The sequence below is a fragment of the Aptenodytes patagonicus genome, chromosome 1, assembly GCF_965638725.1.
Source record: "Aptenodytes patagonicus chromosome 1, bAptPat1.pri.cur, whole genome shotgun sequence".
Classification (NCBI taxonomy): Eukaryota; Metazoa; Chordata; class Aves; order Sphenisciformes; family Spheniscidae; genus Aptenodytes; species Aptenodytes patagonicus.
Genome location: NC_134949.1, coordinates 117332738 through 117346108, shown reverse-complemented (window position 1 = coordinate 117346108; position 13371 = coordinate 117332738). Strand labels below are relative to the sequence as shown.

Sequence of the window (13371 nt, the reverse complement as noted above, 5' to 3'; positions counted from 1 at the left end):
GTTCTAACAGTGATTAATTTTTCTTGCTTCCACATAGGACAAGAACCCATTCTATAGGCAAGTATCATCCACATGGGCAGAGATGACTCAGTTATGACCAAAATGGCCCAAGAGGGAACTTACCTCTTGTTCTTAAATATGAGAATCATAGGTTTCTGTTCAACCGTCATCTACCTCTGAGAGACTGGTCTTCATCAGCTTGCTGTAAGGCTCGGGTGCTCTCAGCCTCTCACATTTTTCCACTCTCTCTGTCCTCCCTTTTTAGTTGGACAGAGAGGCAGAGAAACAGTACCAAATAAAGTACATGTTCACAGAAGAGGTGATCGTAGTTCAAATCTTTGCCCTGAATCAGAGGATGTATGGGTCACCTGCACCATGGATAATACTCTAACTAGAAGGCAATGAGTAAAAGGATAGCTAATAGTTTCTTTTTTAATTAAATCTTCATCACTATTCTTACAAAAGGGAATCTGTGATTTCACACAGTTCTGTCACAGCTTACGTTTTTGAGTGAAGTATGTATAAGCATTGGAACAAATAATATTTGCAGAAATAGAAACAATATCAAGTCTTGCTATATAATAAAGAAGACATTTAGAAAGCAACATACCCATATACTGTTTGCAGTAGAGAAGCATCATACATGGAGAATTCTGCTACTCTCCAAATAAATCAGCAAAACTACAACATCTGCCCCTATATTCCTCCTGAAAATGTATTTCCACTGCAAACCCTAAATACATATGTGAGCAAGGATTAATATTATTTATTTAATTATTAATCTCATAATTCTCTATATTAACCTCTCCCTACAGACTCTCACGAAAAAAATAACATTTTTAAAATGTAAAATTATGGGTTTCATGGTGTGCCAGCTTTCCTGAAGTAGAACCATAGAGTCATTAAGGTTGGAAAAGACCTTTAAGATCATCGAGTCCAACCGTCAACCCAACACCACCATGCCCACTAAACCATGTCCCTAAGCGCCTCATCTACTCGTCTTTTAAATACTTCCAGGGATGGGGACTCCACCACTTCCCTGGGCAGCCTGTTCCAATGTTTAACCACTCTTTCAGTAAAGAAATTTTTCCTCATGTCCAATCTAAACCTCCCCTGGCGCAACTTGAGGCCATTTCCTCTCGTCCTATCGCTAGTTACTTGGGAGAAGAGACTGACACCCACCTCGCTACAACCTCCTTTCAGGCAGTTGTAGAGAGCGATGAGGTCTCCCCTCAGCCTCCTCTTCTCCAGGCTAAACAACCCCAGTTCCCTCAGCCGCTCCTCAGAAGACTTGTTCTCCAGACCCCTCACCAGCCTCGTTGCCCTTCTCTGGACACGTTCCAGCACCTCGACGTCCTTCTTGTAGCAAGGGGCCCCAAAACTGAACACAGGATTCGAGGTGTAGCCTCACCAGTGCCGAGTACAGGGGCACCATCACTTCCCTACTCCTGCTGGCCACACGATTTCTGATACAGGCCAGGATGCCATTGGCCTTCTTGGCCGCCTGGGCACACTGCCGGCTCATGTTCAGCCGGCTGTCAACCAGCACCCCCAGGTCCTTTTCTGCCAGGCAGCTTTCCAGCCGCTCTTCCCCAAGCCTGTAGCGCTGCATGGGGTTGTTGTGGCCGAAGTGCAGGACCCGGCACTTGGCCTCGTTGAACCTCATACAATTGGCCTCGGCCCATCGATCCAGCCTGTCCAGGTCCCTCTGCAGAGCCTTCCTACCCTCGAGCAGATCAACACTCCTGCCCAACTTGGTGTCGTCTGCAAACTTACTGAGGGTGCACTCGATCCCCTCATCCAGATCATTGGTAAAGATATTGAACAAGACCGGCCCCAAAACTGAGCCCTGGGGAACACCGCTCGTGACCGGCCGCCAACTGGATTGAACTCCATTCACCACAACTCTCTGGGCCCGGCCGTCCAGCCAGTTTTTTACCCAGCGCAGAGTCCACCTGTCTAAGCCGTGAGCCGCCAGCTTCTTGAGGAGAATGCTGTGGGAGACAGTGTCAAAGGCCTTGCTGAAGTCCAGGTAGACCACATCCACAGCCTTTCCCTCATCCACTAGGCGGGTCACCTGGTCATAGAAGGAGATCAGGTTGGTCAAGCAGGACCTGCCTCTCATGAACCCGTGCTGGCTGGGCCTGATCCCCTGGTTGTCCCGCACATGCCTTGTGAGCACCCTCAAGATGAACCGCTCCACAATCTTCCCCGGCACCGAGGTCAGGCTGACAGGCCTGTAGTTCCCCGGATCCTCCTTCCGGCCCTTCTTGTAGATGGGCGTCACATTGGCAAGCCTCCAGTCGTCCGGGACCTCCCTGTTGACCAGGACTGCCGATAAATGATGGAGAGTGGCTTGGCAAGCTCCTCTGCCAGCTCCCTCAGCACTCTCGGGTGAGTATTCCTATTTCTTTGTTGTTTAGCTGCACTTTATCCAGCTTTGGAGACCTTGTGTGGTTCTTACTATGTGTTTGTACAGATCTTAGATCTTTCTATAGATCCTGTAGGCACTATTGCAATATAAGTAAATAAACTTATAATTTGAGTTTATTCAAATCTAAATTTGAATAGTTTCTACATACAAATACTGTCATGATAACGTTTTCTTTTTATACGAAGCTTTGATTATCATCCAATGTAAGCATTATTGCTTATTTTTTTGAAAAGGAGACATGGTGGAAATACATCCATATAGCTTTAACTGGCCTACAGATTGCTCCTTTTTTTTCTGTTTTTTCTTTTCTTTTCCGAATCTGATTCATTCCTAGGTTTTCCTTTTCACCAAAGAGCACTACAATTTTTCTTTCTTCCTGATTTTTAATATTATTCTAAAAGTCATTTTGGGCCAAGTTTAATACATTCAGCTTTATGTAGGAAAACCTATTTATTCCTATAAATGAAGCAGAAAATAGCTCTTAATTGATACCACTCTACATGAGCAACCGTGTTAGAATTGCTCAGTTGGTAACCCCTTCTCCTCCCAACACTGTGAACTGAAGTCTAGAGGTAAGTGAGTGTTAGCTTTCTTGTCTAGAGTCATAATAAACATATGAAGAATCAAATTTGTGGATATAATGCACCAATAAAAGATGTGAAGTCAGACCATAGTTTGCAATCTGACATTTTAGGTTAAATACAGGCTCGCTATCAGCTCAACTGCATATAAACATCAGATAGAAGTGAAAGATGTTCAGAATAGAGGTTCATATCCATGTACATAAGTAGCAGCAGAAGAAAATCTCATTCAGCATTTTAAATGCTACCAGATGCACTGTTGGAACTATACATAACCAGGAGTCAAGGTAATGCAGCACCACAATGCACAGAGAGGAAAGCAATTTGTTGGGCGTCTTCACAGTGCATAGGACATGTACTGTTATATTCCATCACAATATGTAGGATAATCACCCATTTGCTTGCCACTGTCTGTGTGCTATCTACAACAATCTAAAGAATTATGCTTCATATTGCTGCTTGACTATATGGATTAAATAATACCTGTGCAGAAGCTGTTTCTTCTCCTGAAATTAACTGAGAATTCAACTTACATAATGACTTCTGTAAACTGGCCTTTGCCGAGAAGGACCAGTCAAGGACAAAGCATTTAAAACTCTGAACCTAATAGGCACGATGGAAGTAGTTTCATTGAAAAACTGACATTAAACAGAATGTATAGATTAAAAAATGCCCTGTAGGAACTGTGTCCTTTCTGGACAATATATGAAGAGATATTTATTTTTCAACAGGTCAACCCTGAATTTAAGAGAGAGGTTGAGCTAAATGCTCCATCTTGTCTTAATCCGTTCATATTCCTTCTTAGAGGTTTATTATAAACTGATGAAATGTATAATGCCACATTTCAGATAACTCTATATATTTTACTCCTCATAAAAATGAAATGTTAAAAATCTACAAGTAATACTGTTAATCTTAATAAAATGTATCTGTGACTTTTGGGACAGTTAATAAAATATGTTCAATGCAGTGAAGATGAATAACTATGAAAAACCAAGTGGGTTTTTTTTAACAGTAAATGACAAAACACTGAAAAATACAGGCTGAACCGAACTACTATATATTATAATCTGAAACTCAAGTCTTGCATTGTCAATTTTCTGTGAATGATTAAAAACAATGCTCCAGCTTTTACATATTTATATACACTGACATTATGAAATGCAATGAATTCTATTTACACAGTGTAGTAGATTTTTTAAAAAATATTAAGCAATTACATTTATAGGAAAACAATACTAAACAGACATGACAACTATATTAACCAGTTTAATCAGGATTTTTTAGAAGCTGATATATTTTAAAATAGGTTATGATAATCAAGTAAAGCAAGAAGTCAATTCAAAAATTTTTACTCCTTACCATTGACAATAACAATTATGTCCCGAAAGTCAATTTCTCCTCTGGCTTCCACTCTTCCTTCACATCTGTATACTCCTTCATCACTTTTATTGATATTAAGAATTTGGAGATTATTGTTTGCTAATACTGCAAATCGATCTAGAAAGGCAAGTAAGAGATTAAGTGGTGTTAGAAAATCAAGACAACACAAGGAACGCTAACTTAAATGAGTAATATTTACATACTTTCTCTGTACCATAAGAATGCTCATTGACAAAACATTTGTCAATTTAAAAGTAAAATGTCAGCCGACAAATTTGGTTTTTCCCCACTCCAAAATACATTGCCATTTCCTAAAATTCAATCTGGATTTTCCATCCATAACTTCCTACTTACTCTGAGGAGTTATCAAATGTAAGTTAAATTTATAAATTATTGCAAAATGAGTGGAATATTCATTAATACCTACATAGAATGTTAAAAAGATTAAAGAGATGGAAAAAAAGATAAATTGAGCAATTTATAATAAAAATAAGTAAGAAAATGCTTCTTCCCTCTCTATCCAGATTAACCAACTGTCTTTGTGCCCATTTTACGGCACTATGCTTAATCATTTCTCAGCTTGCTTGCTCTCCTTCCCTCTTCCTGTTCCTTTGCTCATTCACTATTACTCAGTCAATGATGTAACTGTGCAACTGTGAGAGAGAGGAATGAGAAAAATATGAGAGAAACAGCCCTGCAAGCACCAAGATAAGAGAAGGTGGAAGGGGAGGAGGTGCTCCAGGCACTGGAGCAGAGATCCCCCTGCAGCCCCAGGACAGAGCACAGTGGAGCAGATATACATATTGCAGTCCATGGAAGACCCGATGCTGGAGCAAGTTTATCCTGAACAGCTGCAGCCCGTGGGAAGGACCCACGCTGGAATTGTTATGGACTGACCACAACCCCCATTCCCCATTCCCCTGCACTGCTTGGGGTGGAGGAGGTAGGGGAGTCAGCAATGAAGGAGTGAATTTGATCCTGCAAAAAAGGAGGGGGAGGTGTTGCTTTAATTTTGTCTTTGTGTTTCACCATCCAACTCTATTTAACTGGCAATAAATTCAATTAATTTTCCCCAATTCAAATCCATTTTGCCCGTGCTGATAATTGGTGAGTGATCTCCCTGCCTTTATCTCCACCCACGAGCTTTTTCACCTCATTTTCTCCCGCATCCTGTTGAGGAGGGTAAGTGAGAGTGGCTGGGTGGGTGCCTGGAAGCTGGCCAAGGTCAACCCACCATAACTAGTCAATATTAATGGACTCTTTTGAGAAGAATTACTTCCTGCAGTTCACTGTATGTGGTTTTTGAAGAACGTGTGTACTTGTTATTCAGCTTTCTCGTTCTTTTTGAACCAGTGTCATCCTTTCAGTATTGGAGGATGATGAGATTTACTAGCTTTCAGTTTTAACTAGCAACCAAGTGTCATTTTTCACTTTGCTTTCCTTTTTGATTCTGCCAGATTTTTAAAGCATGATAGATTTCCCGCAACACAACACTGATATTCCAAAACAGTGATAAACAACACTTGGTAGAAAAGCTTTTATGTAGTTATACACTAAGAGTCTATTCATAGAACATATGTGCATACATATTTACAAATAAAACAGCTTTTCATGCCATGTGGGTTCTGTTTCATTACCAAGAACTCTATCAGAAAAATGTAAAAAGAAAATTTAATTATGCTTCACCTGATAGAGGTTTACAGGACATCAATGGACTCAACACATTTACGCTAATTATGTCTAGTTTATTAAAGTCATGCTTGAACATTAATGCCATTTCACACACTACCACATACAAATTATATCATCTTTTTCTTTCCTGTCCCTAAACAATTCCCAGAGAGCTGTGCTTCAAATGTTTTGAAAAGGTGAGATCTAGCCCCTCTTTAAGCATTGGTAACCTTTCTTTTTTTTTTTTTTTGACATAAATATTTAATGTGTGAAATGAACAAAAGGACTGGAGATGACCTTTATTTTTTAAAATGCTGAAAAAATGAGGGTTCATTTAGTAACAAGAAACAAAAACTGTCGGTGTTGGCTGGATATCGTTTCAGCCTTCACTGAAGAATAATATAATGGATACAGCAGGAGATATTCTCATGAGTAAACCAGGTATAACAGAAGAAAAACATTTTGGGTCTTCTTCCACCACTAATACTGTCTACATACAGACAAAATTAATACACATTGTATTATAAGGAAACTTAAAAAATGGAATGTGAATTGAATGTGTGACTTTTTAGAAATCATTGCTCTCCATGTTTTATCCTTTGGTAGGCTTGTGAAAGAATAGTTCATGTCACCGTAAAAATGCCACTAAGTATACAAAGATACTATTCTCACTCAGCAGGAATCAATTGTGCATAGACCAGCTGGGTCAACAAATGCACTGAAATCTTAACAGCAGAGGTTAGATCTTGATGGACTCACATGTACTATGGAACACTCAGGAGGTTCAAAGTGGTAGAATAAACTAGTAATACAACATGATACATAGAGATGGCGCGCACACAGATCTGTATGCTTTATATATTGCTCTATTAAACCTTACACATACAACATAAGACCAGAAAGACTTTTGGAGGTCATTGTTCACTTAGTTTTTGGGGTTTGTGTTTTTTTCTTTTACCGAAGAATGATGGACAGCCAGTCCCACAGTTTCTTACTCACACCTTTGCAGAACTCAAAAAAGACTATAAATCTTAGAATGATCTAGCAGTGGAGCACATAAGGTATTGGGAATATACAGAAACTAATTCAGAATGCTGTGAAAGGCTATTTCACCTACAGCTATTTCAGCTATAGGCCTACTACACAGCAAAAATCTTTAAATTTTCACTTCTGATTTTGTGCACAGGCCTTCTAGGAGAAGAAATCAGTCTTCTGTTCAAATGGAATATACAAATATAGATACTAGTAACTGTCAAGAATTTGCAAAACTGAAATAGTCAAAATCTGTGCTGCAAAAATCCTACTAGTTGTAACATATACAACAGAAGAATGGTCAAGAATATAACAGAAAAACCATGAAATTAAAGCAGTGACAGGATCTCATGTCTTCCTATAACACCAGTACTAGAATGCTTAAAATAGAAACTGTTTTCTCATGCCCCACAAATAAACTGCAATATACAATTCAGTTTGGATATGAAATTATTCAGTATTTTAACTTACTATGAACTAAAACCCAACAAGAATAATTAGTTACTTCTTTTTTGATAGGCACCATTTAGAATATGACAGACAAATTTGATGTTATTTAATTTAAAATTATGCAAATAGGTTACAGGTACTGATCATTCACTGGAGATTTTGAAGCTGGAAATGTAATATGAAACTGAGGGTTTTTTTCACAAAGCATGAAAAGAAATTCTTAACTGTAAGACTTTGGGTATACTCTTTTTCCACCTGCATTATAAACTCATACAGACATTGCCAAAACTCACGAAGTTCACAATGTCCTATTTTTACATTATTTAAAACCTCACTTCCTCCCAAGCATGACTGGGATCTTACTTGGATACTACTCTAGATCAGAACATAAGGTAAGTATTCTGCTGTTTAAATTAAAACTGGTTTCTATCATTCTACCTTTTCACATTGTAAGCATTGTGAAAGAAAATGGTTAAAAAGACAAATTTACGCATTGAAATTTAAAAACTTAGAATCTTCAGAATGTATGATTTTGAAAAAGAAAGGAAATGTTGCTTTATTTCCTTTGTTAATCCAATAGCAGCCAGATTGATTGGAAAACCAAAATGGCAATAATAAAAATTTTTGAGAGAGATCTTTGAAGCACTTTTACTTTTTCAAGCTCTGAGCTGCATCCTTGAAAAAGACTTTTTGCTAAATTGCCAAATCCTGTTTACAGAGTTCTTATTTTTCAAAATCTTCTATGTCTCACCTACATTCACTGTTTAATTATATACATCAAAATTTCAAATCTTTTTTCTAAGGGTAGAATTTTGTTATTTCTTCTTAGTGTCTGTGTCTAGATGACAGAAGGGATAGAATATAATTAACGAGAAAGAAGTTTGATCAAAACTTTCTTTCATAATGGAGAGGAGTCTAAGACTGAGTCCCGAAACATCAAACAAGCTTTTTTTTTTCCCCAGCAACTGCTCCACATTTGTGTATGTGATTTCATAAAAGACCAAATATAACTTTTCATTTTCATTTTGAAACAAAAATAATATTTAATTTCTAAAGAACGAGAATTTTAAGTGCATACACTACAACCTTGAGTTTTAGTACATGCAGAGGTAAAGACTTATGAGAAGATGGATAAGCTGGTTCATCAACAATGTTAGTTCCATTTCCAGAAAATGTGGAAAGTCTTGATTTCCATAAAGGCAATGAAGACTATTGAGACAGCACTGAAAAAATGGTTCAGTTTTTGAGGGGGTAAATCACACAAATTCTATATGCCTAATTAATTGTCTCTCTACAAGCTTAGAACTTGCATATGGGGAAGGTGAGATTCATCTTCACCTATCTTCATCAGTCTAGCTGTTAGGGAATCTAGCCTAAACAGATCACCTATATCCCCCGTTGTTTGCAACTCAAAGGGTAGCTTACACTCATACAAGTAAATTCTTACAATAATGCAAAAAGCCTATCCACCTGAAAGTCTCTGAGCTAATGTGCAAGTATACCAAAGTCAATGCAGTGTTTGCTCAGTGTCATATCTTTGTGTGCACAGTGAAGTTTATCTGTGTGTGTTTTAAAAATGTGTTCAACAACTACATACATGGCAACCCAGGAAAAGTTCCTGCAAAGGAGCTCCCAGCAATCTTTTAGGTGTTTGGACCCTCATGTTACATCTAGACAAAATTTCCAATCGGAAAAAAAATGATACATGAAGGAAACCATTGCATATAGATTCTCTACAGACCACAGAACTTGGTTAAATTCTACTTAAGCTGATGGGCTAATCAAAATCCATCCCCCACTATAATGTGATTAGTCTTCTTTTACAATAATATTTTGATTAGAATGTATAACTTAAAGAGTTACCAAAATACTAACTGTCAGCAATAGTTGTGACTTCCTCATTCCGATACAACCAGCTGACAATGGGAGCAGGTGAACTAGTAACATGGCAAACAACTTCTGCATCTTCTCCCTGCCTGAATTCTTGTGGAGATATTATGTCTCGGAAAGTGAGCTTTTCTGAAAAGGAAGAAAACAGAATATAGTAAGCGTCTTCCAGTTCACTTAGCATTAAAATTATATGTGACACCAAATCAGATAAATATGACTATAAAGACTTCTCATTGTGATAATACAGAATTATTTCCATAACACAATTTTCCCAGATAAGACACAAATGGTCCTGGACATGACTTTCACTCTTTCTGTAGAAATGATTTTACAATCATTTTGCATTATGAAAATCTTTGTTTTATTTACATAAACTAAGCATGTCTTATGAATATATTTTTCATTGTTTTCAGTGTTCCAGAGCCGTTTCGAAACTGTAGTTTTTTAGAAGTCTATATATTCAGGGTAATAGTCTATTTACTCTCTTGTGTGTTTTATTCCTCATGAACTTATTATTGAATTAAAACCTCATGTTTTTATTCCACCAAAAGTTCCATCAAAATCACCAAAATTATTTGGAGAAGTCTCATTTAAAAGGTGGACCTTTAGCCCCACTGACTGTGAAAACCATCAGCTGAGTAAAACATAAAATCTTAAAAGCCAGTGGGAAACTATATGGAAAAACTTAGTATTATTAAGTCGTAAGAATCTGTAGTGTTTTTTTGAGGAAATAACAAGATTTTTTTAGACCTGATGAGGCTTTTAATTATTCCAACCCCAAATAACCAAACTTGGTATTTAATTTTATTAGTGGGTTGAATAAATTTAGTATTATTAGAATTTAGTGTTAGAAGTCCAAGATGGCATTAACCCATGATCTCATACAAGATCTAATGCAGAAAACAATTGCTTGACAAAAAATTCTGGAAGATTTTCTTGCACACAGAAGAAACAAACTAACCTATGTTCTCTAGGATCAAAGATTGCCAATTATGTTTCAGAGGACACTTTGGAGAGCATAAATCAGAAATGCAACTCCACCTCCACCTTTTGCATTGATACGAATGCAGGCTCAAATAATCCACACAGTTCCCACAGCAGAGGGAGCACGCTTTTGTTATACGCATCTCTTGTATACTTTTACAAAGTATTTGTATGAAATATTTGAAGTATTTAACGATATGCAAGTCAAAAGAAAAACCCTCACAGACATCAGTGAGTACTGAACCCGACCCTAGGAGTGGTTCTGGTTCTGTATATACTGTTGTATCCTGCTTTTTCCTTACAATACATCACAAATATGAATAATGAAACTTTTGCATGTCAGTTCCCACAAACCTTCACATTTCTTGCGTAGGTCTTTGGGTTTATCTAACTTCAGAATTATTAAAATTACCACATGCAAACACTTCAACCTTGCTCAGCAGTCTGCTAATGGAGTGACTGGCAGTTTTAATCATACAAATGAATTCCACAAAACTTGGAATCCTTTGAACTGCCAGCTTTCAAGCCATCATATAATCTCTTGAAACTCCTATCACCATTTTAATGGTTGTTTTATCAATAGATTTTTTTTTAATTGTATGTCTTTTGTTATGAGTTATCTGTACCTTTCAGAAGCAGTGCTTTATGATTCTACTCTGTATTTTCTGTCTCATTGTAATTCCTTAGAGCTCAGTCTATCCGCAAACAATTTTTATGAATATTAAAAAACTATTCTCCAATGAAATTAGAGAATAACTCAGCTGAAAGGCTGCTGGCATACATCCCACCCTTTCACCAACAAAGACCTTGCCTTATATCTTCACAGTGTACTTGTTTAATGTATTGCTTTTAGGCATTTTTGATCAATCTAAAGAATATAGTACAATGAAAAGTTATTTAACTAAACTGAAAAAAAAAAAAACCCTCTCAGATAATCTCTTACCACAATAGAACATATTTACTTCTCAAATACACTCCTCATTTAGTTGTTTGTAATTGAAATGCATTTTGGTTGCTCATTACATTAAGCTTCATTGCTTTATGGCAAAATTCCATTGTAAGGCCAAAAATAGGAAAAGACTGACATAAAAGTAACTAATTCAGTCTAAACTCCACTTTTTTAATGGCATATATTGCACTTCCTGCACTTTTATTTATGCATATATTTGTAATAGGTTGTAGATGTATTTGTAATAAGAACTAGGTTGACATAACTTTTTTCTCATATTTCCTCTTTTCCATGAGCGGCATACAGTGCATCCACATAAGATGGCGTTCTAAGATACAAAGGAAAAGTGATCTACAATATTACAAAGTGGCCATCCATTTCATTTAAGTCTTTGTCATAATATCTATTAACTAAACTGCAGGAGATGCAGTTATTTGGAAGATAAGGTTCAGAGCCTGGGAAGGTATTTTGATAGGCTTTACTTTCTCAATAGCAGTGGCTCTTAAAACATAGTCTTTCATTTGTTAATTGATAACATGTTACTCACGATAAATTTCCAAAACAACAGTAGCTTCTTGAGTTTGTCCTTTAGCATCTGTTGCTTGACACCGATATATACCAGCATCTTCTATATCTGCATTATAAATGGTTAGACGTGATCGAACACCTTCTCTCTGAACAACCACTCTTTGACTAGAAACAATCTTCTCTCCTTGTGGATTGTACCAATCTATGTTGTCAGGCTCACCAACAGCTACAATCAAAAGCAAAAAATAATCCAACATTAGAAGTTCAGGTAGACATTACGCGACGTATATGCCTACCCAATGCACAATGTCTATGCAATGTCAGAGAATTGCTAAATTATGAGAGTTGTGAGAAAGTCTGTAGAAAGATAAGCAAGGCAAAACTGCAGGCAGATGTATGATTGTTGAGACAGGATAATTAGTAGCTCAAGGATTCAAGAGGGAAAAAAATAAACACAGAAAGGTATAAAGTCTTAAAGGAAAGAAACAGGCTGTTCAGCAGTCACTGGATCAACAGGTCAAGTCATCAGTCAGTTGGGTTGTCAGTGTAGTCAGGCCATGTGTCATTGTCAATGGAAGATGGCAACTCAGCAATATCATGGATCCACATCAGGCAGCTGCAAATGCAAACCCTTCTCCTCTTGACTGATATCTGCCTCACCAGAAAAGACTCTTTGGGTGTCTCATTAGGTTGGAGAGGATACTAAAGCTTAGCCTAATAGCTTATTTAACTCCTTAGTTTAGACAAGTGAAAATATTTTAACTAAAGAAGCATCCTAACAGATATAAATTACTTATACTGATATAGACAATTCAAACTGAGTGATTCAGAGTCTGAAATGAATAGTTTCTAGACTCAAATGTGAAGCCACAATTCTCACAAGTCAATGTGAATATACAAAAATATGCTAATTTAAGTTAATATTATGAATCAATTGATTCCACTTCAAATTATGCAGGTTGAAAATCTAACAAAAAATATGTACCTACAAGTAAAATGAATACATACCTGTGCATGTAAAGAATTTGGATTCACCCACACTGAGCTCAACTTTGCTAAGTGAAATTGTAACTTGAAGCAGAGCTGAAAAATATAAAGTAGGTTGTGAATACATTTTGGCATTTATCAGTTTAAATTTTATATTTTCAGGTTTTCTATTTTCTCATTCTATACTATAGAACCTGTTCAACAAATCTGAGAAGTTTCAGCTAAGCATTGTATCTTTTGAACTGGAGTATATATAGAGGTGGAGAAAACAATCAAAATAAAGAAGAGATGTTACATGAAGGATGACAGCCTCCCATCCTAAAACTGAAGACAAAATTAAAGAAAAATAGAAAAAGGGATAGAAACATAAAACTCAATGAGAATAAAGTGACTGGGAACACAGCATAGACTGACCAAGGGTAAATAATGTCTGACCAACTCCACTGCCTTCTGGATAAAATTATTAGTTTTATGGATGAGGG

General features: G+C 37.0%; 1 protein-coding gene across 1 annotated transcript in view; it reads right to left on the bottom strand.

Moving 5' to 3' along the window:
- Window positions 1-13371, bottom strand: part of NCAM2 (neural cell adhesion molecule 2) — a 330359-nt gene that overhangs the window by 143149 nt on the left and 173839 nt on the right. Inside the window, exons 2-5 of the mRNA XM_076352315.1 lie at window positions 12911-12985; window positions 11922-12128; window positions 9427-9570; window positions 4378-4515 (exon numbers count right to left, since the gene is read on the bottom strand). Of these exons, the coding sequence (XP_076208430.1) occupies window positions 4378-4515; window positions 9427-9570; window positions 11922-12128; window positions 12911-12985 (564 nt within the window). The remainder of the gene's footprint in view (window positions 1-4377; window positions 4516-9426; window positions 9571-11921; window positions 12129-12910; window positions 12986-13371) is intronic.